This window comes from Pholcus phalangioides, unplaced genomic scaffold (assembly GCF_987345545.1).
Source record: "Pholcus phalangioides strain wild (caught in Gottingen) unplaced genomic scaffold, Ppha-v1.0 ptg000013l_1, whole genome shotgun sequence".
In the NCBI taxonomy this organism is placed as follows: Eukaryota; Metazoa; Arthropoda; class Arachnida; order Araneae; family Pholcidae; genus Pholcus; species Pholcus phalangioides.
Window position 1 is genome coordinate 25,521,390 of NW_028301606.1, and position 25,863 is coordinate 25,547,252.

The following is a 25,863-nucleotide window of genomic DNA, read 5'->3' on the forward strand; positions in this document are numbered from 1 at the left end:
GGGGGAACGGGGGGGGGGTGGTTAGGGGCTACCACACCCTCTTCCTGTGTCCACCTTATTTTGAGACATTAAATCTCAATGGATTTTTATTGCCCAACTTTTATAGCATGAAACATATTTTTCATTTGTCAATTCCATGGATTTACGTACACTCTTTTGGCTACAAAGTCGGGCCATTGCAGTTGAACTACGAGAGATAAATCTCAAAAACTGGTATCATTATTTACACATGGGGAATGAAGGAAAGAAGATGAAAGGAGAGCAGGTATTGTTGTGTTTCTCCCTCTCCCACACAACTACGTAATCCTTATATCCCCATGTGCGATATACTTCATTATCCTTATATATGTTACAATTTCTCTACGTATCTTATACTTTATTTTATTGCCAAACCGTTAAGAGGGAGAAAAAATAAAAAGATAATGCTGAGGTAAAGGAGAAGAAATAAAAAGATCATTCTTTTACAGGATAATCAACAAAGAGTCCCAAAAGAAAGGAGAGAGAGAGCTCGAATGCATTTATTCTAATTAATCAGGACCGAGATATCTCGTTCATTTATGTGAAGGGATTAAAGGCATGGATGGCCAGCATCACCAGTATGAAACTTTGTAGAGATTAAATTTTTCCAAACGTTTGTCTTTACACGTTACGGTGTAAGTGATAATCCGATAATTATGCACGGGTTTTTCATTGTATTTGTTCATACGTCACGAACTTATCACATTTACCGGTGTTTAATTAATACAAATACAACGCCACAACAGGCAAAATGCCCAACGAGGTGGCTGATTAAGAATAATCCCCAACTCGTGTTGGTTATTGTAATGAATCGTCAATGAATTACCTAAATTTATCGGGCACATTATGGATGAACTTCAATCTAGGATGATGAATTCTCGAATCGATAATGTTGGTTATGTTTGCACATGTTGATATATGTGAGGAAAGCCAACATATTACAAGATTGATAAGTGTAATAATTTTTTTAAGTTTACACATCTTCTTCACTTATTTTCATTCAATTTTTATAGAAAAATACAGGTAATGCACGCATCACACACGTTAGATAAAAATGGTAAGTGGTTAAATGTGTGAAGGTGATATTTGATTTCTTACATATTTATTAAACTTACCAACACCATTCGCGGGGATTATCAAAAATAGCAAAACTTACTGAGACGATTTATGATCATGCTTAATTACTGGTTTATCACTTTTACCGTAGCATATACAGGGTGATTCCATAATTACTCTTACCGGATTTTACAGGTGAACCGTCGATCCTAGAGGCATACTTCCATTCAGAAATGTATCCATACAGCGTGTAGAACTGAGATACGTCATTCATGTTGCAAGGGGTTGTGAAATTGTTAAAATTAAAAAATTTCCTATATATATGGACACCCTGCCCTCAAAAATCCAATTATAAAGTTGTTGACGTGTCTTTCTTAAGGCCAACAAAGAGAATTTCACGTTTCTTAGTGCAATATTTATTGAGATATTTCAATTCAAAAATTGGAGGGAAGTTGCGAAAAAACGGCATAAATAACTGAAAGAAGCGTTGTCCGTCTGTTTATGCTGTTCTCTCCCAACTTTCTTCTGATTTTTGAGAAATCAAATATCCCAGTAAATATTTCCCTTAGAAACATTGAAGTATTTTTTCTTCTTCCTCAGGAACGACAGCAGAACAGCTTTTTAATTGGGTTATTGAGAACAGGGTGTTCGTATAAAGTTTTTTCATTTCAATAAATATATTTGCATCATGAATGACGTATATCTGAGGTCTACACGTTATTTGGATAATTTATCTAATTAGAAGTATGCCTCTCCAGGATCGACGGCGAAATGCGGCAAGGGGAATTAAGTACATCACCCCGTGTACACGGTAACATCTTGGATGGCGTTGACACTCTTACTGAATTCGCGGTTTATTTCTCGATTAACAAAATTCTGAGCACGGTAATAGAATTTTTAACAACGCTTTTAACGGAGACTTTAAGAGTAGTATATATTTGTACGATATATTTTGACAATCTACATATTTGATTAAAAAAATCAGTAATAAATGCACTGGTTTTATTACCCTAGGTACCTATCAGAATAGACGAAAAAAATCTTAACTTACTCGTATCGGGGTTGAGCGTACTCTTGCAAAAAACTTGACTTAGATGAATTGTATATAATAGTGCAACAGCACTAATCATAGTTTGAACGTATATTTCGATTTTCATCTTCACTTGAAATCTATTTGGAAACAGTTTCAATGACTAGAAAAGAAGTAATATCGTATTTTGTTCTTCGTCTAGAAAAATCCGCGCAGAGAACAACACATTTTCATCTCTCTGGTTCACTTTTTTCTTTCGCTGTTCTAATCCCAGATCCGCTTCCTATGGAGCTTTTTCTGAGTAATACGCGCCTTACAAAAAAGAGGTCCCTTTCTTTAATGAATTATCTTTTATTTATTTACTTTCTTTAGCACATGAATCCGCGTTGCTTGAATATGGAGGTCATACTTATCTGCTGACATGTCAGTTGACCCTCCCGTTAAGGTCAAGTCTGTTGATCGTTAAGTCGTTGGAAGAGAATTATTATAGGAAGAACATTTTCGGGTATGAGATGGCTTGTAGTAGGAGTATTTCTTTTTCCATATCTTTTGACACAATTTTTCGTCGATTTTTTTTTTTTTTTTGCATCCCCAAACCTTTTTCATCTCAATGTACTTCACAGTTCCCACTTCCTGCTCAGATTAAAGCCAGACTAGCAGCTCATATAATGCTTTTGAATTTCATTAGAATGAAGCTCAAGATCAAGGAGATGTGATTTATCTACATTTCTTAATTACGAGAAGGTCGGAGAAGATACTTCTCCACAGTGTCAAGTAGTGTTTGTCGGGGAATAGCGTGCGACTTCAAAGCTCGCATATTGCCCACGCGGCTGATGAAAGCAAGGAAACTTCAATGGAAAAGATAACTAATGAAGCTCTTGCGTTTTTATGAAAAGGGTTCCGTATTTATCCTTTCGAGAAAACATTGTTAATGTTCCATTCAATCAAACTGCGGCAAAACTAACGATTTTTGGAGCGCTGGAGATTAAACGATTTTTTATTTTGCCACCTCCCAACCGTTATGCACAATGTATATCTTTCCATGTATTCTATATTTTTCAAGTACTCAAATTTTCCCCAATTTATTCTTCATTTTGGGACTCCTATACCCTGGGTGAAATCACCGAAAATTGGTCATCAAGATGTTGAATTAAACAAATTATGTAAGAAAGCCTTTTTTCGGAAAGGAGAACTAGTCATACAGCATGTCAATAACTGATTTTCTATGATTGATGTTACATCCCCCGATTTAAAGAGAATCAGCTATAAAATTCATGTCAATGAATTTGTGATGCAACATAGTTATAGATGCGTAGATTTTTTACATTAAGAACTGACACTGCATTTAGTTAGTAATAACTTCCAAACAACTAAAGGGATAAAAAAAATTAAGATAATTACAATATGGTGAGAAAACACAAAGTTTAGTGGCTTTTATCTTAACTTCTGGATTAAAAAAAGGCCAGGGTAGCTCAAATTATTAAAAAATTCATTAATATGTAAACAATTTTTAATTAGGCTCCAAAGTGCCCCTAATATTGGTGGGTGCCCTAGGACCCCCAAACTTGTTCATGTGGCTTGAAAAAGTTGCAAGAAGGAAATACAAACTACATCTTTGGTATACAGGGTTTTTACAACCTTACTTGAAAATAAATTACAAAGGTAACTACTTGACATTCAGAATAAGTCCCTATTCGATTATTTGCTTCTTAAAGTAATTTAGTCCATAAAATTTTCATTCTGATCAACTAAATATTTTGAGTTACGTTTCAATAAATAACATAGCTGGAATAGTGAAACACTGCTATGAAGGAAAATAGAATGAGGAAAAAAAAAAATATATATATATATATATAGGAAAAGATTTAAAACAAATTTTTTGTTACTTATTTTGGATCACGAATAAACTTGGAGATTATTCAGCAATTTACCATTTTCCATTCAAAAAAAAATTTCTGAATTACAATGAAACATTGATATAACAATACTCCGCACAGCAGTTTATCACTAGAGTATAGACATTTCCAAACAAGACTTGGAAAAATATTTATAATAATAGCAGAATGATTTAAATTGAGTATTGTTGTAGCGAGGTTTCACTGTATGTCATAAAACAAAAACGTATACTTTGATCTCTCACTAATCTGCCTCAGTGTTTATGATTAATGAACGCAATATCATAACTAAAATATTGTTGTAACCAATGCTGTTGTGAATTAGTGAGGAATTTCAAATTAATATCTCATCTAGACCCAACGGAAGGATTTTGTAAAATGCAATACAAGTGCATGTTTATTTTTCTTTACTGTTTGGTCTGCATTGCGATGTTTTGTGGTTCACTATGACTTTTCTCTAATTCTGTTTGAATTTAGAATATAAAAAAAAATAATGTTGAGAGAAGTATATTAAAGATAAGTATAAATAAACGATTGATTTTATATTGTATGAATTTGGGTGAATGATCTTGAAACATTGAATTAAAATTGGTCTTTTTTTTTCTTTCTGGAAATTTATAAAATTACCTGTTTAATTAAAAGAGTAAAAGATAACTAAATTTCATTTCTTCTCAGGAAGTTTCGTATATAACATTACTATAACACTATTTAAAGGTCTAAAAAAATTAAAAGTAATTTTTTAACTTTATTTTAACCAAGAATAGTTCCAAGCATTAATAAATTTCAAAAAAGAAACGTCCGATAAACACAGGTTAATGTACATAAAATTTACATTATACTAATGATGTGAAAGTATTTTTTTAATAAGTAGTAATCTTTCAAGACGAGAAAGTCATGTATTTAAAGTTTTTAATGATCGAATACAAGCACAAAATACTATATGTATAAAAAAAATGGTGAAATATTTCACACACTGTGGTCTAAAAAAACCCTGAACTAAATTTTTAAGACCATTTTATTAGCACAATAGAAACAAAAATAGACCAAAAATGAAAAAAAAATATTTGTGAATAACAACAGTCCAGTGATATTTTTTCAGGCATAGTAGTTCAGGTTAGCTTTCTTCTTCGCTTGAACTTCTAAAATAGCATCCATAAAATCCTCATGGACAACTACACCAGCTCCTCTCCTCAATGCAATCATGCCCTAAAAGGAGAACAAAATAAAAATTATTTTTGTTATGCAAACTATTGTTTCACCTATACACAAAATGTGCATAATAATTTTGAATGACAAATGTTAGCAACTATATAATGAATAGTCCAAGACCATGAAACTTTGGCAGAATCATTAAATGCAATCGACTACATTTGTATTATTTGACAAAATATTGTGTGTGCGTGTGATTTCCTCTTCATTTAAAAACAGTTACATGAATTTCGTTAACAGGACCTGGTAAAAAAAAGTAGGACAAGTGACAGCCCTGTGAAGCCTTGTCCTAGACTGCTATATTTGAGTAGCTTGTAATAACATAATTGGACAAGTAAAATTACTTAAAAAAATAAAATTTTCAGGACATTCAATTTTTAGTCCATTTGTGTTGCTGAACTTTAGCTTAATAAATGTATTTCAAATATTTAAAAATATATGTGAAGAATAAATGTCATTTAAATATTCTCATCTACTTGCTTTTAACGTTGTTTCTAAATCTGCTCAAAAACTTAAGATGCATCTTTAATGCAAACCATCAATTCAAAAATAACACCCATTAACATAATATTTTCAGTTAAGATGTATCAAGGAAATAAAAATTATTAATACCACAGAACTTTTCAAGAAAAAAACTAAGTGACAGAATGTAATCTCTTTGAAAATTTCATATAGAGATACTTACAGCTTCAACACAAACAGCTTTACACTGCGCTCCATTGAAATCATCAGTACATCTGGACAACTCATCGAAATTGACATCAGGGCTTAAAAAATTCAAAAAATTGCATTGTTATCAAAACAGAAAAATAATAAAAATACTATTGTATAGATCTACAAGAAAATCCTTATTCATGTGAATTTTCAACACTAATGATACTGGAGAAAAAACATGGGATTTTTTTACCCAATACATACTTATATGATAAAGAAGAGCCCAAAGATAAAAGGGAAATTTAGAATCGTAATGTGTATGTTAAAATGCATTGTGAAACGCATGATTTTCTTCAATTTATTTGCCTTCACTGTTGTTTCTACTTTATTGTACTGCCAATGATATTAATAATGGTTTCAGACAAGTGAAAACTAATGTAAAAGTTTTCTAATTATAACTATATTGAGAAAGATTTTTTTTTTTATAATCATTAAAGGTTTTATATAATCCATACAGTTTCATTTTTCTTTATTAAAGTTTCCAACAATCCTATCTGATGATTACAATGATAAAATGGATTGCTTTGTGTCTGCATATGTATAGTTATACTCACTCAACATGCATTTTCCTGGCATGAATCTGTAGGATTCTAGATCTTGCCTCTTCATTCGGATGCGGGAATTCAATTTTCCTGTCCAACCTACCAGATCGCAGCAATGCAGGATCCAAAATATCAACACGATTAGTGGCTGCAATAACCTGGAAAAAATTAATTCATTTATTGCAATGTAAAAAAAGAAAAAAGGACGAACCATAATACATAATAGTAGTCATTTTAGAATAAACTAACTAGATCTATTTCTCACTTTAAATACAATATTAAATATTCACTTTTATATCTGTGCTCGAGCTGAAACCATCCAACTGATTCAAAAGCTCCAGCATAGTTCTTTGCACTTCTCGATCTCCAGCCTTTTCACTATCGAATCGTTTTGTGCCTTAAAAAATGAAACTGTTGTCACTATATATTTACTAAATCTCACTAGCATGACCTCAAACATTTTCACTAAAAATGTGGTTATTCAGTTTTTTCTTAATCTTGTACAGTACTCTTGTGTTGCATTTTGGCACATGAAGAATATAGAAATGATACACAGTATGAAAACAAACATAATCTTATTGAAATAATCAAACAACTTTGGAAGACAGTTACAAAACTAGTTATTTATGGCTTATCTCAATCAATGACATCCCGAATGACAAAGATTATAAATGAAAAGGTATCTTCCTTCATTAAAACAAAATTTTTGCAAATAATTTTCGATTGTCCTCATACTTTTTTCTAAGTTTTGACCTTTATTGTATAATTTGAACAATTTTTTCTGAAGCAGTGCAGCACTGATCAAAATTACATTCACCGGAAAATGTTTAGTCTCACTTATAATTATTGCTCTAAATTTAATGTTTGTATAAGGTGGAAGGAAAAAGTTTAAGAACAACTGAAAAATCGCCATACCTCAAAAACTTGTGGATGCAAATTTATGAAAATTTTAGAACGAAAATTACAAGTGTAACTAAACATTTTCCCATGAAAATAATTTTGGTCAGTGATGCAAGGCTCCAGAAAAAAAAATTGTTAAAATTATACTAAAGGCCAAAACCTGGAAACAGGTATAAGTACCCATGAGTTTTTTGGCATCTGCAAAATAAATTTGCATTTTTCTCATGAGGTAACAGCCAAGACTGATTTGTTAGTTATGTGCCATGAAATCAAATTTTTTCTGAAAGTATCAAGATGGCCAAAGACAAGATATTTATTGGACATTGAAAACGTAAAATGCTTGCTCTCAGAGAAACTGTGATGCCTAGTCATGAAATTTCAAGAACAATCAAAAGAATGAAGACTGCTGCTTAAAGTTTTGTAAGTGAGCTAGAGAATTATGGACTGAAAGCTTGCATAAGAAGGCATCTTTCTTCTTACTATTTATCAAAAAAAAAAGATTATTCACAGCTTTTACATGAATAAAAAAATCTGAGTGATTAAGGAGAAATATAGCTTGCCTTGCACATGTTGAACTGTGCCTAATGTGATAAAAAAAATTCAAATGTCTGGTATCCAAAACTGAGAAGCACAACCTTCCCTTATAAAACAGCACAGAGAAAAGCAATATGAATTAGCCAAACAGCGTGTATCTTTCTGTGCCAAGTGGGAAGAGAATTTTCTTTTTATGAGAAGCAATTTAGATGGGCCGGGTGGTTTAAAAAAATCAATTACCTATGCAATGACAGAGAAATATTTTGGAAATAAATGGAAATAAAGGCATATCTAGACAGTTTCAGCAAAATTTCTATTTTCTGAGGCACCTCTCACAACTTTTAGACAATTGTTTCTAACAAGATAATGATCCTGCACGTATTTCCAAGTCAAAAAGGTGTTAGTTTGAAGCCAATTCAGGTGGAACCTGAGTGGTAATTCAGTTTTTTCTTAATCTTGTACAGTACTCTGGTGTTGCATTTTGGCACATGAAGAATATAGAAATGATACACAGTATGAAAACAAACATAATCTTATTGAAATCATCAAACAAGTTTGGAAGACAGTTACAAAACTAGTTATTTATGGCTTATCTCAATCAATGACATCCCGAATGACAAAGATTATAAATGAAAAGGTATCTTCCTTCATTAAAACAAAATTTTTGCAAGTAATTTTCGATTGTCCTCATACTTTTTTCCAAGTTTTGACTTTTATTGTATAATTTGAACAATTTTTTCTGAAGCAGTGCAGCACTGATCAAAATTACATTCACCGGAAAATGTTTAGTCTCACTTATAATTATTGCTCTAAAATTTTCAAATATTTATATCCAGATTTTCGAGACATAGCGATTTTTCAGTTGCCCTTAAACTTTTCTCCGCCACCTTTCAATACATAAGGAGCTAGTACATTGTTAAAATTTAAGAGAAAGTAGATACAGTGAAGCATGTCTAAGACAATCACACAAGATAAAAATGTGTCTTGAACAAAATCAAAAGGCAGTATTATCTACAATCAGTGCTTTGACCAGCAATGTCAGAACAAAAACCTGTCTGAAACAAAAAATTATTCTGGCCCCTTGATGATCCATTTCATACAGGTCTCACTGCAGTACATATTAAACTTGGTTGAGTGATTATCAATTAAGCAAGCTGTAAACTTATTTTCATAGCATTACCTATAGCATCTAATTCATCTATGAATATAATGGAGGGAGCTTTCTCTTTTGCCAAAGCAAAAGCATCTCGAACTAGTTTCGCACCATCACCGATGAACATCTGCACAAGCTGTGGGCCAGCCAATTTCAGGAACGTGGACTTGGTTTGAGCAGCACAGGCCCTGGCCAACAAGGTCTTGCCAGTTCCAGGAGGTCCATACAGCAAAACACCTGAAAGGTATGCAGATCAAACTGATTAGAACAAACATTAAATTCTGTTTTCAATGCAGAACACACACATTGCAAATATACATAGTAATATATATATATATTACTGCCAAAGCCAGAAGTGCAGCGACGAGGCAGGTCCCTCTGCGAATTGACCGAAGTCCAAATTGTAGAAATGATTCAGACTTTGGCCTGCCATTTTGTGGAAGCGGCCAGAAATCCCTGGCCAAAGCTCAATGTGCTAATGTAACATGGCCCAGTAGGAGAATTTTTTTTTTTAATCGCCAGCGGGTGATATATGTCTATATATAGCAACATTATTGGATTAGCTCCATGTGACGAGAGAACTGGCCGAGCAATGTTCAAGTTTCGAACATTGACTGCATCAATATTTAACGAAATTGGCCAATTTGCGAAGTGGCCGGCCCATCATGAATCGGCCAATTTTAGGCTTTGCCAGTAACCCATATATACAAAGAATGGCTCATAAATAGGGAATACAACACTGCTCAACAATTCATATGTTACTGAAATTTTTAACTATGTAGTACCATATTTTCCTATGTATCACCATATAATGAAATCTTAAGGAATGGAAAAGGTTGTTGATCGCATTTTTGTGAAAAATGTCCATTATTTTTTACTACCCATATTACCTTCCAAAAATTATTTTTGTCTTAATAAAGTAATTTAAAAATACTTATTTATATTCCACCCTCTAAGAAAAAAAGGCTGCAGACACAGCAGTATATAATCTGAGTCAGCAAATTCAGATGTTTTTTAATGTATACATAATCTGAGGATTATATGCAAACACATTTATTTTTACTTATTTTTTATCAATTTATTCTTTTAGTTCATTATTTATATTTAAGGATACACCACATATAACTTTTCTGGCATGCATTTCAAATATGTACTAGGTTAAAACTGTTTGCACTAAAATGGTTTTTGAAATTATGAATTTATTTTCTCCTGCAGCAACTAAAAGATACATTTGAATATAAACTAATTTTTTTTCCTGATTAAGGAAATCACAACTACTTATGATAATGAACAATTTTACTCATGAAGCTATGAATTTAAATACAAATGAAAGAACAAGTTTCTGAAAAGATATGAAGAATGCTTATATTGAACTTTATTAATGCTGAAACACTAATTAATTGTCATTTTGAACTCATGGAGAGAAGAGGCGAGAAAATTTTTTTCAAAATATTTCAAACATTCTGACCTTTGGGAGGTTGTATGCCCAGATTTTCAAATTTTTCCTTGTGTGTCATTGGCAACACGACTGCCTCAATCAACTAGAGAAATGACGGAAATAAGTATATCATGCATCAAAAACAGTAGACACTTAATGCATAAAACTGAAAATACACAATCATTTATTATCCTCGTATTCTATCCTCTCCGTTCTAGAAACGAATGGTTTTTAATGATTTGTTTTTTTAGTTAAGACCTTAGGTACACACGTGTACCTAACTCAAATGGTCTTAGTAAGGATATCAGCCCAAATTAATTAATCAATCTTTTTTTTTTCTTTTTAAAAGTCATTTTGACATACAATAAACATAAATAAAAAAAAAAAAAAAACATTTTCCAATAGTAAGTTTTGACTTAGGCACCCACACACACACCCAACAACATTTGTTGCAATGAGGATTTATGATTCTTGAACAGCTCACCTCTTGTATCTGTTTATCCAAGCCACCAATATCACTGTATTCTTCTGTGGGCCTTTCATCAACTTCCATAGCTTTTACTCTAGAGTCATACCTATAACACAATAAATAGTGAAAATTACCAACACAGACAGATCAGTTAAACTATAAATCCAGCAAAATAAAGATTCACACATCACAACATACCAATCTATAAAATTCTATTTGTCCACTTTGTAATTAAGTTGAAGGTGATACAGATCATCATAAATTGATGCAAGTAAATACAGCATATTGATGCATTTGATTTAATGGAGATTTTGTTACTGATTTGCAGAGAGCTCAATTTGTTTTTACTTTGAAAGCACCTTAAGCTTGTTTTTAATTGAAACCGTGTTAATATCGAATGGGTTGGTACCATGAGAATCATTTGTTATTACAAGCTACTGAAAATTAAATGATTATGACTGTTGTAAAATATCAATCATTGATATACTATTTTATGATAAATTAAATTTGCACCATATTTGTTTTTTTAACTAAGCATCACAAAAATCTGTATAATGCAGAAAGATAAGTTTTTATTTTGTTGAGCTTTTTAATATATCCAATTGTTAAACTATTTGCATCCCCCCTTTTAAATATTTTACCTGTCCTGTATCACCATACATCAATATTGAAATAAATGTTATGTGGATCTACTAACTACAACTCAACTGTACATGTACTTCTCACGCATTCCTCTACAGAATTTCTAATGAATTCTTATATGTCTGAATGCGTGTTCTGAGTATATGCGTGGCCCTAAGATATTCATGTTGCCAGAATCGTGCTTGTTTCATGTTATTGCTGGTGCTGCCATCTGTCTTGCACATTTTGAAGTAAAGATGGAAAATGCTTGAAATTTCATGCTACGTCAGTATTGTGTTGTAGGTCTGCCTGCTCTCTGCAGAAAGACTTTCTTAAATGAGTGACCAGCTCCATATAGGACTACTGAACAATGCATCATTCTGTACTGGGTGATATAGGCCACTAACAATTTATGGATTATTCAGTTTATGGATGCTAGTGGATTAAGGGAATGAAAAAAAAAGGGAAAAGGGAGAAGTAAAAATTTTGCATCTCTTATCCTTTTCAGACTCAATAGTCACAAATGTGTGGGCTGATTTTTCTCACTGTAAATTATTTTTCAACCTTTGAACCTTGGTTCAAAGGTGATAATGCGGTGCCAACTGAAATGAGATGCAGTGCATACCTGCTAAATAATATCTCTGCCAATCGGTGAAAGATAATGAATATGATGTCACATAATTGGTATAATTTATATGTGAGCTCCTTATGGCTCTTTAATTACCCACATGGGTAACTTTTTCAACCTCAGGGAGTTAAGCTCTGACTTAAAGGATTGTGTGTGATTTGAGTGAGAAATATGGTGAATTCGAACTTCAGGGGATTTCATCGGGGGGCAGAACTTAAAGCTGAATTTTATGTTTCTGCAAAATGGCTTCCAGCAGAAAGTTTGTCAGGTAAATGTGATGTATTACATAAAATTTAGCAATAAAATTTAAAAAAAACAACAACAATTGTATGTGAATACAAATATACCCTGCATCATTTTGGTTGAAAAAATTTGAATGAGGTGAATTATTTCCCCACTTATAAAGTTATGAAGCTCCAAAATTTGACAGAAAAAAAATTTTAAATTTAAAAAAAAAAATAAAGATTTTTCTGAAATTTATGTTTTCAATATACTTTTTTGAGTATAAAAAAAACAAACAAATGTTCCAGTCTGAGGGTTGTACTAACATAATAAAGAAGAAACCCCCCTTGCTGTTACTTTTTTAAAAATAGCATACAGATATTTTTCTTAGTCACACAGACAATTTTATTTAAATTCCTGTATAGTGCCTTTCATAGACGATTACTTGAGAGACCTGTATATTTATTTTAATTTTGAAGAAAATTTGAATTTTGCTTCAAACTTATTAAAGTCCTGAACATCTCTAACACATTACTTCTTGTTAACATTCAGTGGAGAATAAACTAAAAATTTATTCCTTCAGCAACCTTTTAAAAATTCAAGAACCCTTCTTAGATTATGGAAGAGAAAGAATCAACTGAAAAGTAAAAAATTAAAGTTTTTAAAAATGTCAGTTTCTATATGGTGATAAGATTTTAATTGAAAAATATTTTTTGATTATGATGATATAAATGCACTAAAACATATCTCCAATTATTATGTATTGTTGAATCTGGCAATTTTGTATAAATGATCCATATATATGCAGGATCGGTAACAACCACACATAACCAGAGAAAAAAAATTTACTCAATTCAAACAATAGAATTTGCAAAATTTACCTATTATCTAACAAATGGAATTTGCATATATATAATATTTATTTTACATCCCACAAAAATAAAATTTCAAAAGCTTTTTTTGAAATATTTACATAAATCTGTACTCACTCTGGGGGAAGTGTCTCCAAAATCAAATAAGAATCTTTGTTGACACCCTGTAAATACAATAGTAAATGTAACAGAACAGTACGACACTATATTATACTTTCAATATCTGATGCATTAGAATACACTGCAAACACTAGCATACACACAGCAGGAAGAGAATCAGAACCTCCTTCTTTGAGTCGCGATTTTTACTGTTTTTTGTTTTTTCTACAGTAAGAAAAAACCTTCGTATTTTTGTGAGAGATTTAATTTTTTTTATGGGTTGCAATGAAACAAACATTTTCCCCCCTGCAAATCCAATTGTTACACATATTTTGTTTTGAAATCATGATACCAAAATAAAGTAAAAATGATTTAAAAAAAACAAGAGTTTGATAGTCATGCTTGACCATGTGAAATTCATCAGAGAATAAAGAAATAGTCAAATATCACGTGACACAGATGAGAGTAAGTCTTTTCTCTGGGTAAACAGATTATCACAGGCACTGTCCAATACATGTAAGAAAGCATTTTACTAAACAGCAAAAGCGTTAATCTCTAAAAAAATGTATTTTGGTGATGAAGGTGAAGAGTCAAAGAACTTTTGACATACACATAATTAAAGTTGATAGCATTTCGTGAAGGATTTTTTCCTTCATAAAACAGACAATCATTTCAAAAATACACTAAAAAAGCAATATTTTTTCTCTTAAAAACAGTTGATAATTATGCTTGACACAATGAAATTATAACTGTATATGATTATAAAACAAAGTTCTTATTTCTGCATTATCATCATTCTAGCATCATACACAGATAATTAATTCAAATTTTCAATCGCTCAAAAACTAGACATTTCAGCTCAATTGAAGTTCTGATACATTCCTCTATCATACATGGGTTACAATACAGACATAATTAAAAAAAGTTTTTTAAAACGCAAGAAAATAAGTTTTTAGTTTACAAAGGTTATAAATATAAGATATTAGGGTACTGCCATCAGGTGAAATTGCCTTTACAGCAGTTTGCACAGTGGTGAACATTATTTCTGGAAGTAGTCTTGATTAGGAATGTCTTGACTAAAAATAAGAACTTTTTGAGTTGCACCACTATTACAGACCCATGAATGATTTCACTCACACAGCGGTCTCATTCCCCCTTCCCTCTGTACAATGCTTGGCACAGAATGAAACAATAAAAAAACTTACAACTAAATCTCCAGGTTTCAACTTTTCTGCATCGATGAGGCCAATGACGGGAAGAAAATATGTCTGAAAACAAGGAATATGCAGTAAATTTATGAAAATAAAATGTATCATAATTTAATGTATCATAAATTTATGTAAATTTATGATACATTAACTTATTGTTTTCTCAAGAAACATTGTGCTTCTTTTAGAGGAAGATATCCTCTCCACTTGTTAATAAAATATACATAGAAAACTGGCTTATGAAGAGATATTGATATTTTTTAAGAAAGGAATCTCGTTCCCTGGAGGGCGGAGATGAATTTTCCTTTCCTAAAAAAAACATCAATATATCTTCAAAGGTCAGTTTTCCATATGGATTGTATTATTCTACTTGCAAGAGGATAAGTATAAATTATTCCTTCATTTCAAACAAGTAGAAGGAATACATAGTTTTTGTCTTTCATCAGTTAACAAATTTTACTGTATACAACATTAAAACAATGATTAATTGAATCGGTGAAAAGAAGAACAGAGATAGGTTAATATAATGGGAAGGGAGGGGGAAGGTCACTTATCCTGGTGAATACACTGTTTTAGCAGCTTTTTGGGAAGGGTAGAAGGTAGTGATATTGGTTTCGTCACAGGTGGTCAGTCAAAAAAAGTCCAGGGATTATCACGAGATAGTAAAGACAAAGTTTTGAAAACCTAGTTCGAAAGCGTACTACTCATTATTGATACAGTTAGCCTCATTGTGACAGACACTATAGATCCACTATGGAGTGGCCAGTGAGAAAGTCTGGCTTGCCCCCCCCCCCCCCACTAAAGATCCTAGTCCAAGGGCCTCTGCTGCTGGATGTTGGGGGTTCATGATTTGCAATGTAAGCGTGTACAAAAAAAACCAAAATTGTCTTGGCAGAAACTGGATATCAACAACAGGCTGAAGCAGGGCAGCAACTACATGCTTGGTTACCCAGGGCAAGCGCACATTTTGACGGCCCCCTTGTAATGTTGAAGGCGAGGTTTCAGAATGAAATTTTAACCCCCTCTGGTCTAGCGCCCGCGGCACGAGACCCGCCTGCTCCCCCTAGTTGCGGCCCTGGGTTAAAATAAAGAAACAAAGTACTAGACAACTCCCTCATCAAATTGGAACTGCTACAGCCCATGAAAAATTACAAAATATTTAAAGATAGACCCGAAAAAAAAATAAAAAAACGGCAATACAGCAGCAAGTTATTCATAATTTGTTTCACGTTATAATCATAGCACATTTGGCACGGGAAAATAAATACACAAATTAGCTCAGAAACAAAACTGTAGAATTTTGAGGGGGGAAAAAGTAATTAGCAAAAAATAGGTTGAGGATTTCTCAGTATCTGCCATAAAATAAGGTAATGCAAGCTTTTATAATGACTATAACCCCCCCCCCCCCAGACTGGAATCTTTGGTGGGCCCTCATACTAACATTTTGAGGCCTTCTATAGTAAACTTATAGCATGAAATAAAAAACAAGAATCATCCTATGCCTCCCGAGCTGGAGCCGTCATCCTAACTCTTGAGGAGGGTGCCATGACAACAGAAATGGCTATCAATATTTATTATTTTTTACACATTTTTTTAATTAGTTTTATCAACAATTTTAATTTCAACAAAATTTTGAGAACAGTGAAAATTTTTTTATCTCAGAAAAAAAACTGGTACTTTTCTTTTACTAATTTGAATTTAAAACATGCCTGGAAACAATGAAAAAAGCTGGCAGAGTACTGCTCTTACACTCAATGAATAGATCTACATTTATCAAATTAGTTCATAGAGAAAAAAGGTGGGATTTGGACCTGTAGTTCTTCTTACTGATTCAATTATTAGCCTGTCAAATTCTTTGAATTGACATCTCACATCTATAACAAATCTTTAGTTTATGCTTTCTTTTTGATTTCTTTTCATATTTTAATAAGGATAACAATACCCGAGAATAACAAAGGTGCTTGCTGCAATTTTATTTTTGTTTCTATAAGGAATTCTTCAGTATGGAAAAAATACTACAATAAAAGGCAACCATAATGACAAAATACAAAACAAATTAAGATAAATGAAATTAAAAATTTGTTCTTAAGTATTTACCTGACGAGTAGATGTTTTGATCACAGCACATTTTCCTTTACGTTGAGCATCCAGATCAACATTAGCTCCATCTTCTTCGCCCAACTCCTGGGGATCTACATCCAATAGCTATATGCATACATGTATGAAAAATTGAATTTTTATGTCACAATCATAGAATTACAGTTAAGTATCCATACTCAGGACAACGACCTAAGTTGGTAGACCTGATGGTTTTTGCAAGCTATGTTTAAAGCAGATCATCACATTTGTTTGCTGTGTTAACATTTCATAATAGTTTCAGTAATGTAGAATGTGTTTAGTTAAGAAAAAGGTTTTCACACATTTTCCCTATAATCAGTAAATTTTTTTTTTTCAGTAAACTACTAAGATTTGCACCACAGTTACGTTCAGACATGGGGGGCGTCTCTAATTTAGGGTAATGTTTGGTAGTCTCCTCCATAAAAAATGCCTGTTCAATCTTTTCTTATTGCCATTATTGTTAAGTACAGCTCAGCTTGAGAGAAAAAAATCAAGTTCGTCTAAACTTGGGATACTGTCCTATGTTAAGCACTGTTATCCCATGTTAGAAAATGCATTATTATTGTTATGTTTTCGAATTTTTATATCGCATATCAATCACATTCCTTAATGTAAGCAACAGTTCACAATCCGTTTTAACAGTTCACATCCATGAGAACGTACATGGGCAAAATAAATGGGTTTTCATTTCCTGATGTTGATGACATTGATGAAGTTTCAATAAATAAAATAATACAATGTGAGAAATAGAATTGTGAAACCTCTTAGCATCCGCTGCGATCACTAAACTTTTGCCCACTAGCTTTTTAAACATTTTAATGTTTAGTTCTTTGTTCACTGGTGTTGTCCAAAGTCTCTATACACATTGTTTTTTTAAGTTTGTTCACATTTTTTCAGTGTTTCAACTAATTTTTTTTTCTACTTCTGAATTTCGTTATATCCTTTTTTTACACTTATACTGTGATGTGTGTGGTATTTTCTTAAAAGAGAACTTTGTGATTTAGTCCTAAGGGTTGCGATGTTATTTTTGATGAATAAAATGATTTCTGAACTGTTTTCAATTTTTCTGGAGTTGCCTTAGGACTTTTTTAAAAAAAGATCCAACCTGTCCCAAGTTTAAACTAAGATAGCCTACTTAAATATAAGACAACACACAAAATCTATACTGTCCCAAGTTAGGGTACCTGCATCTAACTTGGAGCAAACAAAATTTTTTTTAGGTACTGAATGTACACCTAAAATTTTTAAACTATCAGTACCAAAAATCAATTATTTTTTCCATCTTCCAGACGTCTAGGTCCTAGATATCCCTTCAGAATGTGGTTTTCTTTTCTTTTTTTTAAATGTTAGCGTTTCATTGAGGGTTTGACTCATAATGCATTTAGATTATTTTCACTAATAAAACCTGCACTTCACCAAAATTATGTTATATTCCAAATAAAAAAATATATTTCCCTTTCAGTTTTTAATTTGAAAAACAAGGAAAAACTTTCTGACCTCAATGACATTTGAGACAAGGTAAGGAAGTGTCTTGTTGACTTTTATTTTTTCGTTATTCTCCTTGATTTTTTCCTTCTGGTTCTGCAATTCATGAGATATTCTCATCACTTCACTCTTCATAATCTGAAAGATAAATGAAAAAGCATTTGACACATTCTGTAACAGAATGTGAATTCCGTGAACATGATGAAATGTTTGTAACTATCCAGAATGACAGAAAGTATTCATTTTGACAGCAATAAGAAAAATCTCTTTCCCCATTCCGCAGAATACAATGAATTTGGAATCATATTCCTGTATAACTCTGTGCACTTAAAGAATAATCTACAACAAATATTCTTTTCATTGCATGAATGCAGAGTGCCATCTCAACACGAGGTGCCCATCCAAGCACCTCAACTACAGAGGAGGTCTCGTTAAAATGAGATCTGATTAATATGTTTGGAAGTAAACGTGTCTTGCTAGGCTTAATTGCCAGATGGCCAAGGATTTTCTTAAGACGGCAATGTGAATGTACCCATAATTTTCTTTTATTTCCTCCCTTTATAGTGGAAATAATATATATATAGTGTAGGATAATAATAACTTTTAATACAGTAATTATAATATCTTCATGCTTGCTAGAATCACTGTATTTTTGATTTTTTTTTCTATTCAGTTCATAAAGTACAGGGAGATAAGATGAACGAAAAACTGTAGTTTTTACTTGATTTCCAGGGCTTTGAGATTTTTTTTAAGTAGCGCAGGTTTCTGGAAAAAAAAAATTTTTAATCATGAAATTTATCAAATGCAAGTTCATTATATCAGGGTCTGTTTATATTCATCAAACATGCTGTACTCATTGTGAATTTTTTTATTATTCAAATTCACCAATTACACTAGGGTATTATGTATGTATGAGGGAGAGCAGAAAACTTGATTTGTTTGAGTTAACTTGACTCTCAAGTTGAAGCTATTCGAGATCGATTTGGGTATCCTCAAGTGAGAAGAGTCTTACTTGTGCAGTTTATTGTTTCCAGCAAATACCGGTCTTCGTTATTTGAAATTGGGCCCTATTCAAAATGACAGCTTCCACCATTCTAGTAGTAATCGCTGCTTAGCAAATGACAAAATAAGAAATCTCAACTAAAAATTTGTTCCTTTTCCCGACAGCCAAGAATTTTTAAGAGGAAAGAAAAAATAATAAATACTGGTACCTTAATCTCATTGTCCATAAGACGAGTCCTGCTGATGATTTCATCTGTAGACATGCGAAGAACTTCTTCGCCAAGTCTAGGCTAAAGAAAACGGAACAAAAAAAACTTTTACCAATCATACATGCCATAAAATATCAAACTCAAAAACATAACATTTGGGACTTCTGTTTTTATTTATTACACCTGTCCCTCTTTAGCAGTGTTGGCGATTTTTTTTTCACAAGAAAGCACCCAAAAGCATGTCTCTATTTCACTCTTGGTGACTTTTCGTCATGCTTTCGGACGTTTTCCCTCACCAAAGGAAAAAATCGGCAACGCATAACCAAAAAAGATTATACTATAGGAGGCTGTCCAAATCACAAAAAAAAAAAAAAAAATTAAGAACCAAAAAATGTTTTCACCCGTAGAAAAAGCTCTCAAATATTACTTCTTTTGACTCTTTCAGAGCATAGCCGCCCTCTTTCATGTTGGCAGATATGCTGCTATAAATTCCAAACATTTTGTGCTACTCTCAGCCCGCAATTTAGTAACCACACAAAGAAAATTTTAGGCGCCGATACCAATTTTTTAGTCGCCATGGCGACCTGGGATTTGCCCAGCCCTATTACTATAGCTTTTCCCAGTATGAATTTGGCGGTACGCAATCATAATTTTGCCTCTCGATATAACGATAACCCCTCTACAACTAAATTTTTTTCTTGGTCCGCAGAGTATCGTTATATCGAGGTTTCACTGTGCACAGTGACATGCATTGTAATAGTTGACAATCATGGACGCGACTCCCTCATAAATTTGATAAATAGTTTTCATAAATAATGATTCTCAATAAACATCATTGATGTTTGACAAACCTCATCTTTATCTTCCCACGGCTGCTTCTCTTCGACAGCGGCAGTAGACATCTTCAAATTACAAATTTCTTCAAGCCTTTAGCAACCGAGGTCAATGAATAAGAATCCGCTGATTTGGACGACGTTGACTTTCTACCATGAGTCGGCATAATCAGAAAATATTTTAATTCATTTCTCGTCGATTCTTTTTCAAAAGAGATATGTAGCCACTATGTTTATATTAATATTTTTACATATTTTTCATTCTTAATGTATTTTACATGCTCTTAATTACAATAAAAATATTTTTTCATTTTTTTTTCCTTATCTCACAACTATCTGTAAGTCTACTAGACTTAGTCTAGTCAAGTCATATTGTGGCATGCAAAAACTGCTGTAAAAAATATTTAAATTTTTTTTTTTAAATGTTAAAGTAGATTTTAGTTACAGCTGAGGGGTTGGAGTGCTGTTGTAGCTAAATGAAAGCTTCTTCCGAAGCCATTTTTGATTGTAAACTATTTGTTTTCATTCATTTTTTTTCCTATTTTGTGATATTTACTTTTAAGAAAATTCTTTAGAAGTTTTTAGTGCATATTTTTTTTTTTTAATGAAGTGCACTATACCACTCAGTTTGAATTGTTAATCGCTGTTAAAATCAATACCATTAACACGTTACTTATAAAATATTAATTTTTACGTAGCAGCAAATCTAGGGATATTTTTACCACTCCAATTAGCTGCTATAGCTCTGAAATTTCTTCAATGTAACACAAGCTGCAAGGTGTGGCCAGTAAATATGGTGAATTACCCCCTTCTTTCGAAAATGTGAGCAAGCCAATGCACTGTCACATGAGCATTACATTCTTCCCTGTGTTATCTGCGCTTGTTTTTCAAAATTTCTCGGCAGTGGTTTGTTCACACAGTAGTTGTAACATAAAAGTTGTTAGTTCAGTGTGTAATGGAGCAGAGAATCAATATGAATTTTTTTTCCATATTGGGTAAAACTAATGGAAAGGGGCCGTTCAAGTATTATGTCATCATCGATGGGGTGGGGGGGAGGGGGTTTCCTATTTGCTGACTTTTGATGGGGGGGGGGAGGGTTTGGATAATGCTTACGTCATCAACCCCCATTTATGAAAATATAAGTTAGGATTCAGAGGGGGCAGAGCTGACGACAAAATTTTGCTGGCAAGGGGGGGGGGGTCAGCGTTTTGCTTACTTTTGCTGACAAGGGAGGGGGTCAAAAATAGCTAAAAATTTGCTTATGTAATACTTGAACGGCCCCAAACCCACAAAATGATAGAAAATGTGTACAGAGATGAGTTTGTTGAGAGATGATTATACGGAGATGAAAAGTTTTGTCTCCTGTAACTATTGACTGTGAAAATGTGGCATTATCTGCTGTATTGCTGAAGTCGCCACATGACTGTTTTTTGTTCATCGCTTTGGTGATGACGGATGAACTGTGCACAAAGTTATCCTAAAATGAGCATTTCTTGTACGTGGGGCCTGCAATACAGCTATCGCTGATTTGATTTCTGGGTAGGCTCCAAACGTTAAGACGGCTCTGATTCCAATAGCTTGTTTAATATGCCTACAATATACAAGTCTCGAGATAGGCTGTCATTCTTGCATGAATCCTGTTCATTACATGCATTTACTTAAGCATCTACCTCTCGTCTAAAGCACCATTTGTATATTTAGTTATTTGATTAATAATGTATATATATAAGTATAAATTTAATAAACAGATAGTAACAAAGTAATAAAATTTAATATTGTTCTAGTTGGAATTCATTGCGGAACAGATGCAGTATGGTTCGCCATGACTTTAGCGACTTTTTCCTCATGATAAGTCGCCAAGACGGTCATAATGGTGCTCTGGGTTGTATTTTTTAACATCTTTTCAGTTTTCGCTGGGTGATACCAGGTGGCGTGGCTTCACCAAAAAGGATTTTTCTTTTGTTCACAGCATTTTTCAAAAATTCAAAACAGCCGTTGTTCCATTTCCAGATCGTCTCTGCATTCGTCAAATTTTTGACGTAATAATTTGTAGGAATTCAAAGGACATAAAAATGTGTGTGTGTGTGTGTGCACCCATCTTGCTGATGATTTCAAATAGGGTTTATTTTTTTGTTAGGGCTTATTTTTTGGTTAGGTCTTATTTTGGGAAAACCATGGTATGTAAGTAACTTGACCAACACCAGTTTTAGTCCACTGAAACTGGTGTTCAACCAAAGGTGGGTTTGATGTTCGAGTTTGTAGATATCCCCATCCATTTGTGATTCAGTCAGCTCATTTGTGTCATACATTGCAGCTAAAAAAAGAGTTACAAAATGTTAGGTTCACAAACATATACACTCGCATTCCAATATGCACCAATTCATTAGAGGTTCCATTGGGGGAATATAGATGAGGTGCAAATATGTGGTTTAATAGCAGTATATATATATAGCGGAGGTATCACTGTATAAACATAAAACCAGAGGAGTTTTTGTCAAAAGCTCAAACCTGGTGAGCATGACAAATGTAGATCCACTTCCAACAAGAATGTGAATTTTATACCATTGAAAAGTGATATGTAATAATTAACTGGTTGCGACACTAAATAAAAAAATACAACTGTTTTGTTTGGAAATCGCTGTAATTTTTTTAATTTAGTGTGTCTTGAATTTTTTCAATTTGATAAGTTGTAATGTGTAATAGGCCAACACTTTTTTTTTTCTTTATAAAATTTCTAGCCTTCAAGGATCTCATCTTTCTATGATAAGAGAAATGTGACAAATAGATTAAAGGATCATGTCATTATAGTTAGCACCAGGTTGTGAAGTATACATAGGGCTTTATCTCGCATTTTTTACTATCATTTACACTCTGAATGAATAATGAGTATTTTTGCTTACTAGAAATATGTTATTTATAGATATCCGACATGGCGTATTTGCAAGACTATTCTGCCCTTGATGGCGGGCAGATTGATTTTGCCAATACGATGCCTATTTCAAATTACAGCTGTGATAGTAGAGCCTTGGGGCAAGAATATAGTCTCTTGCGTAGCATATTGGTCGATGGAGGTACACAATTTGGAGTCTCCACCCAAACCTTCGATTGTTTGGAAGAGCTGCTATGGATGGGTAATCAAGGGGTAAGTCTACCTATTGTCGTACATAATTATGCATTTTATATTCAATTTAATCAGTTATTAATTTCTTTCATTTTCATCTGTGCCAGTAACTCTCAAATACAAGAAAAAAAAAAAGAGTCTCATATAAAAATGAGAATCTCGATATAACAAGTGATTGTCAAAAAGCTAATGTTACAAAAAACATATGCCTATAACAAGAAGTCTGTTATAACGACAATTTTTCCCGTGATTGTGAGTTGTCGTTATAGTGGGCAGCCCCAACGCAGAATGTGCCAAAATCTGCGATGTACATCGCAGAACAATTGGCGCTGCTGCAGAACAATTTTAAGAAAAAGTGCAAAGTGCAAAAAACACTTACATATATGGGGATTTTTACCGCAGAACATTTCCAGTCAGCCAAGGGCTATTCGCAGAACAGTGCTAAACATTCTGCTTTGGGGATGGGCAGTAGAAGTCTGTTATATTCACAGCTCACAATGATGGAAAAAATTGTTATAACAGACTTTTCGTTATAAGGGAATTTTTTTTAACATCAGTTCTATGACAGTCACCTGCAAATCACTTGTTATATTGAGATTCTCATTATAAGACATACTCATTATAACACTTTTTTTACTGTATATGGCCAACATTTATTATTCATGTTTTGCAGCTCCCAAGTTTATTGTTTTGCTACAATTAAATTCTTCCTTGTTTGACACATCATAATTCATAGTTTAAGTACAATTCAGATTTGAGGCAAGAGAATATTCTCCTGGATATAAAAATTGAAAAATTGTGAATAATATTCCTCATAATGACAACTTTAAGTTTGAGAATATTCTCTCCGCCATGATGAGAGGTTGATTGACGAAGGAAGCTGTTCATATAATCACCTTCATTCAAAGAAGATACAGAACTGTCTTATTTTCTTCATTGAACGTACTCAAAAATTCTGAATTGCTCATGTTTCTCTGCAAGTGGTTCAACTGTCATGTTGGTTTTGTTTTCTTACATTCTTTTACACACAGTTTTAATAACTATTCTTTCTTCATTTTTCAAGAGGGAAGTCAATGGAAGCTTTTCAAGCTTTTGTTGATTTAAAAAAAAATGCTTTGACAACCATAGCGATTGTCAGTTTGGCAGATTCCAATGCATTTCACAATTAGACAGCATAAATATGCAGTAGGACCTCCCAAACAGGCCCGTCATTTAGGGGGAGCCGTTCCCCCCCCCCCCCGGCTATTGAAAATACACTACAAATGTTATATACAGCAGGGGTGCTGCAAGAGCTGCGCCAAACTGCGCCGAAACGGTTCTCTTGCTACACGGTGCGCCAAGGCGCCGAATCCCTGCGCATTTGCGCCAATTCTTGTTTGTGGTTCACGGAGGTACCGCTAATGCACTGTAGTACGTCAAATACCCTTAATTTAGGAAGAAGGCGCATGAAATTGTTGTTCACGGGACGCGTTCTTTCCTAGACACGGAAAAAGATACGGGGGGAGAATTTTTTTTTCACTTCCCACCATCTACCACAATCGCGTTATCTCGTGACCTTGGAAAGTAGTTATACTACCTTGAAGTATAAAGTCCTGTACTGTTATTGGTATAACCGGCGTTCTATCAAAGTCCCTGAATAAATATACCAAATTTTCCGATTTCGGAGACCGTTTTTTCTGTTGCTGGTTATAGGCTATATGCTGAAAATAACGGTAATTTCGCGGCTGTCAACCTGCGTTCAAAGACGGCATACATCGAAAAGGTGATTGGTTTACTCGTTTAAATTACCGAAATTTTTCGGAGATCGTTGGGAAAAAATAGAATCTGTAAAAACTCCAGCAAAAATATTCATAGTTTTGTCATCTAGCCACTGTGCGGTCTGGTGGTTATCGTCAGCTGTTGCCGATTGTAACAATTTCACATCGCGAAAATCCGGATTTGGCGAACGAGGCCGGCTCGAGGGAAAAAAATCTCTACCCATGCAGAACCTTTTTTTTGGCGCTACTGACCACATGTTTTTGGTCGACAAACCTTTTTTCACCCTTTCAACTCCATTTGGCACCCTTCCTTGAGCGGCGCCCAATATGGCCGCACGGTCCGCCACTGCATTGGTGGGGGAGGAGCATGCTCACAATAGTCAGAGTTTGTACTAGGAGCATGCTCATTTTACATAACTTCTGCGAGATACCTAATATATATTAATGTCCTACCTTTCCAAAACATGTTGTTGGAGAGAATGAAATATTTGCACCCTTTCTTGTTTTTCATACTCCATCTCGTGCATTGCTGGGATGGTAGATTACTCCCTCACGTATTGCTGAGAAGTTGTTTAACATTGTATCACCAACAGAACTATTGATTATGTGTGATGAATGGGTTGCACTTCAATCCAAACAATTACAAGAAGTGAAATCAGTTCAGAGAATAGATAGATAGATATTGGGCAGACATATTCAAACTTTGTAACTTTGAAAGCTGCCCGAAGTT

The 25,863-nt window shown here is 33.4% G+C and overlaps 3 protein-coding genes across 4 annotated transcripts in view; 1 reads left to right on the top strand and 2 right to left on the bottom strand.

Moving 5' to 3' along the window:
* The window catches only part of LOC149078851 (cartilage oligomeric matrix protein-like), a 56,613-nt gene extending 54,168 nt beyond the window's left edge, over positions 1-2,445 (bottom strand). Inside the window, exon 1 of the mRNA XM_089241014.1 lies at positions 2,126-2,445. Within this exon, the coding sequence (XP_089097140.1) occupies positions 2,126-2,231 (106 nt within the window). The 5' untranslated portion in view covers positions 2,232-2,445. The remainder of the gene's footprint in view (positions 1-2,125) is intronic.
* A 2,551-nt stretch (positions 2,446-4,996) lies between these two features.
* Rpt5 (26S proteasome regulatory subunit Rpt5) lies at positions 4,997-20,405 on the bottom strand. Its single transcript, XM_089241015.1, has 13 exons — positions 20,274-20,405; positions 19,423-19,503; positions 18,224-18,349; positions 16,706-16,813; positions 14,606-14,668; positions 13,419-13,465; positions 10,974-11,064; positions 10,520-10,592; positions 9,079-9,288; positions 6,755-6,861; positions 6,477-6,622; positions 5,894-5,975; positions 4,997-5,205 (listed from the first exon to the last, which is right to left on the bottom strand). Exons 1-13 carry the CDS (start codon positions 20,322-20,324, stop codon positions 5,095-5,097), a joined length of 1,296 nt encoding a protein of 431 aa, XP_089097141.1. The 5' UTR covers positions 20,325-20,405; the 3' UTR covers positions 4,997-5,094.
* Positions 20,406-20,610: 205 nt separating this feature from the next.
* The window catches only part of PAN2 (PAN2-PAN3 deadenylation complex catalytic subunit PAN2), a 62,661-nt gene continuing 57,408 nt past the window's right edge, over positions 20,611-25,863 (top strand). Inside the window, exons 1-3 of one of the 2 annotated variants that reach the window (XM_089241016.1) lie at positions 20,611-20,762; positions 22,994-23,073; positions 23,176-23,397. In XM_089241016.1, the coding sequence (XP_089097142.1) occupies positions 23,185-23,397 (213 nt within the window). In that variant the 5' untranslated portion in view covers positions 20,611-20,762; positions 22,994-23,073; positions 23,176-23,184. The remainder of the gene's footprint in view (positions 20,763-22,993; positions 23,074-23,175; positions 23,398-25,863) is intronic. The other variant, XM_089241017.1, reaches the window with a different exon arrangement.

Coding starts and splice junctions, on each gene's coding strand:
- Rpt5 (XM_089241015.1), bottom strand. CDS start 20,324: ATGTCTACTGCCGCTGTCGAAGAGAAGCAGCCGTGGGAAGATAAAGAT. Junction 6,623..6,754: donor GCTCGAGCACAGATATAAAA/GTGAATATTTAA, acceptor AATTTTTTCCAG/GTTATTGCAGCCACTAATCG. Junction 5,206..5,893: donor AAGCTGTTTGTGTTGAAGCT/GTAAGTATCTCT, acceptor TTCTCCTTTTAG/GGCATGATTGCATTGAGGAG.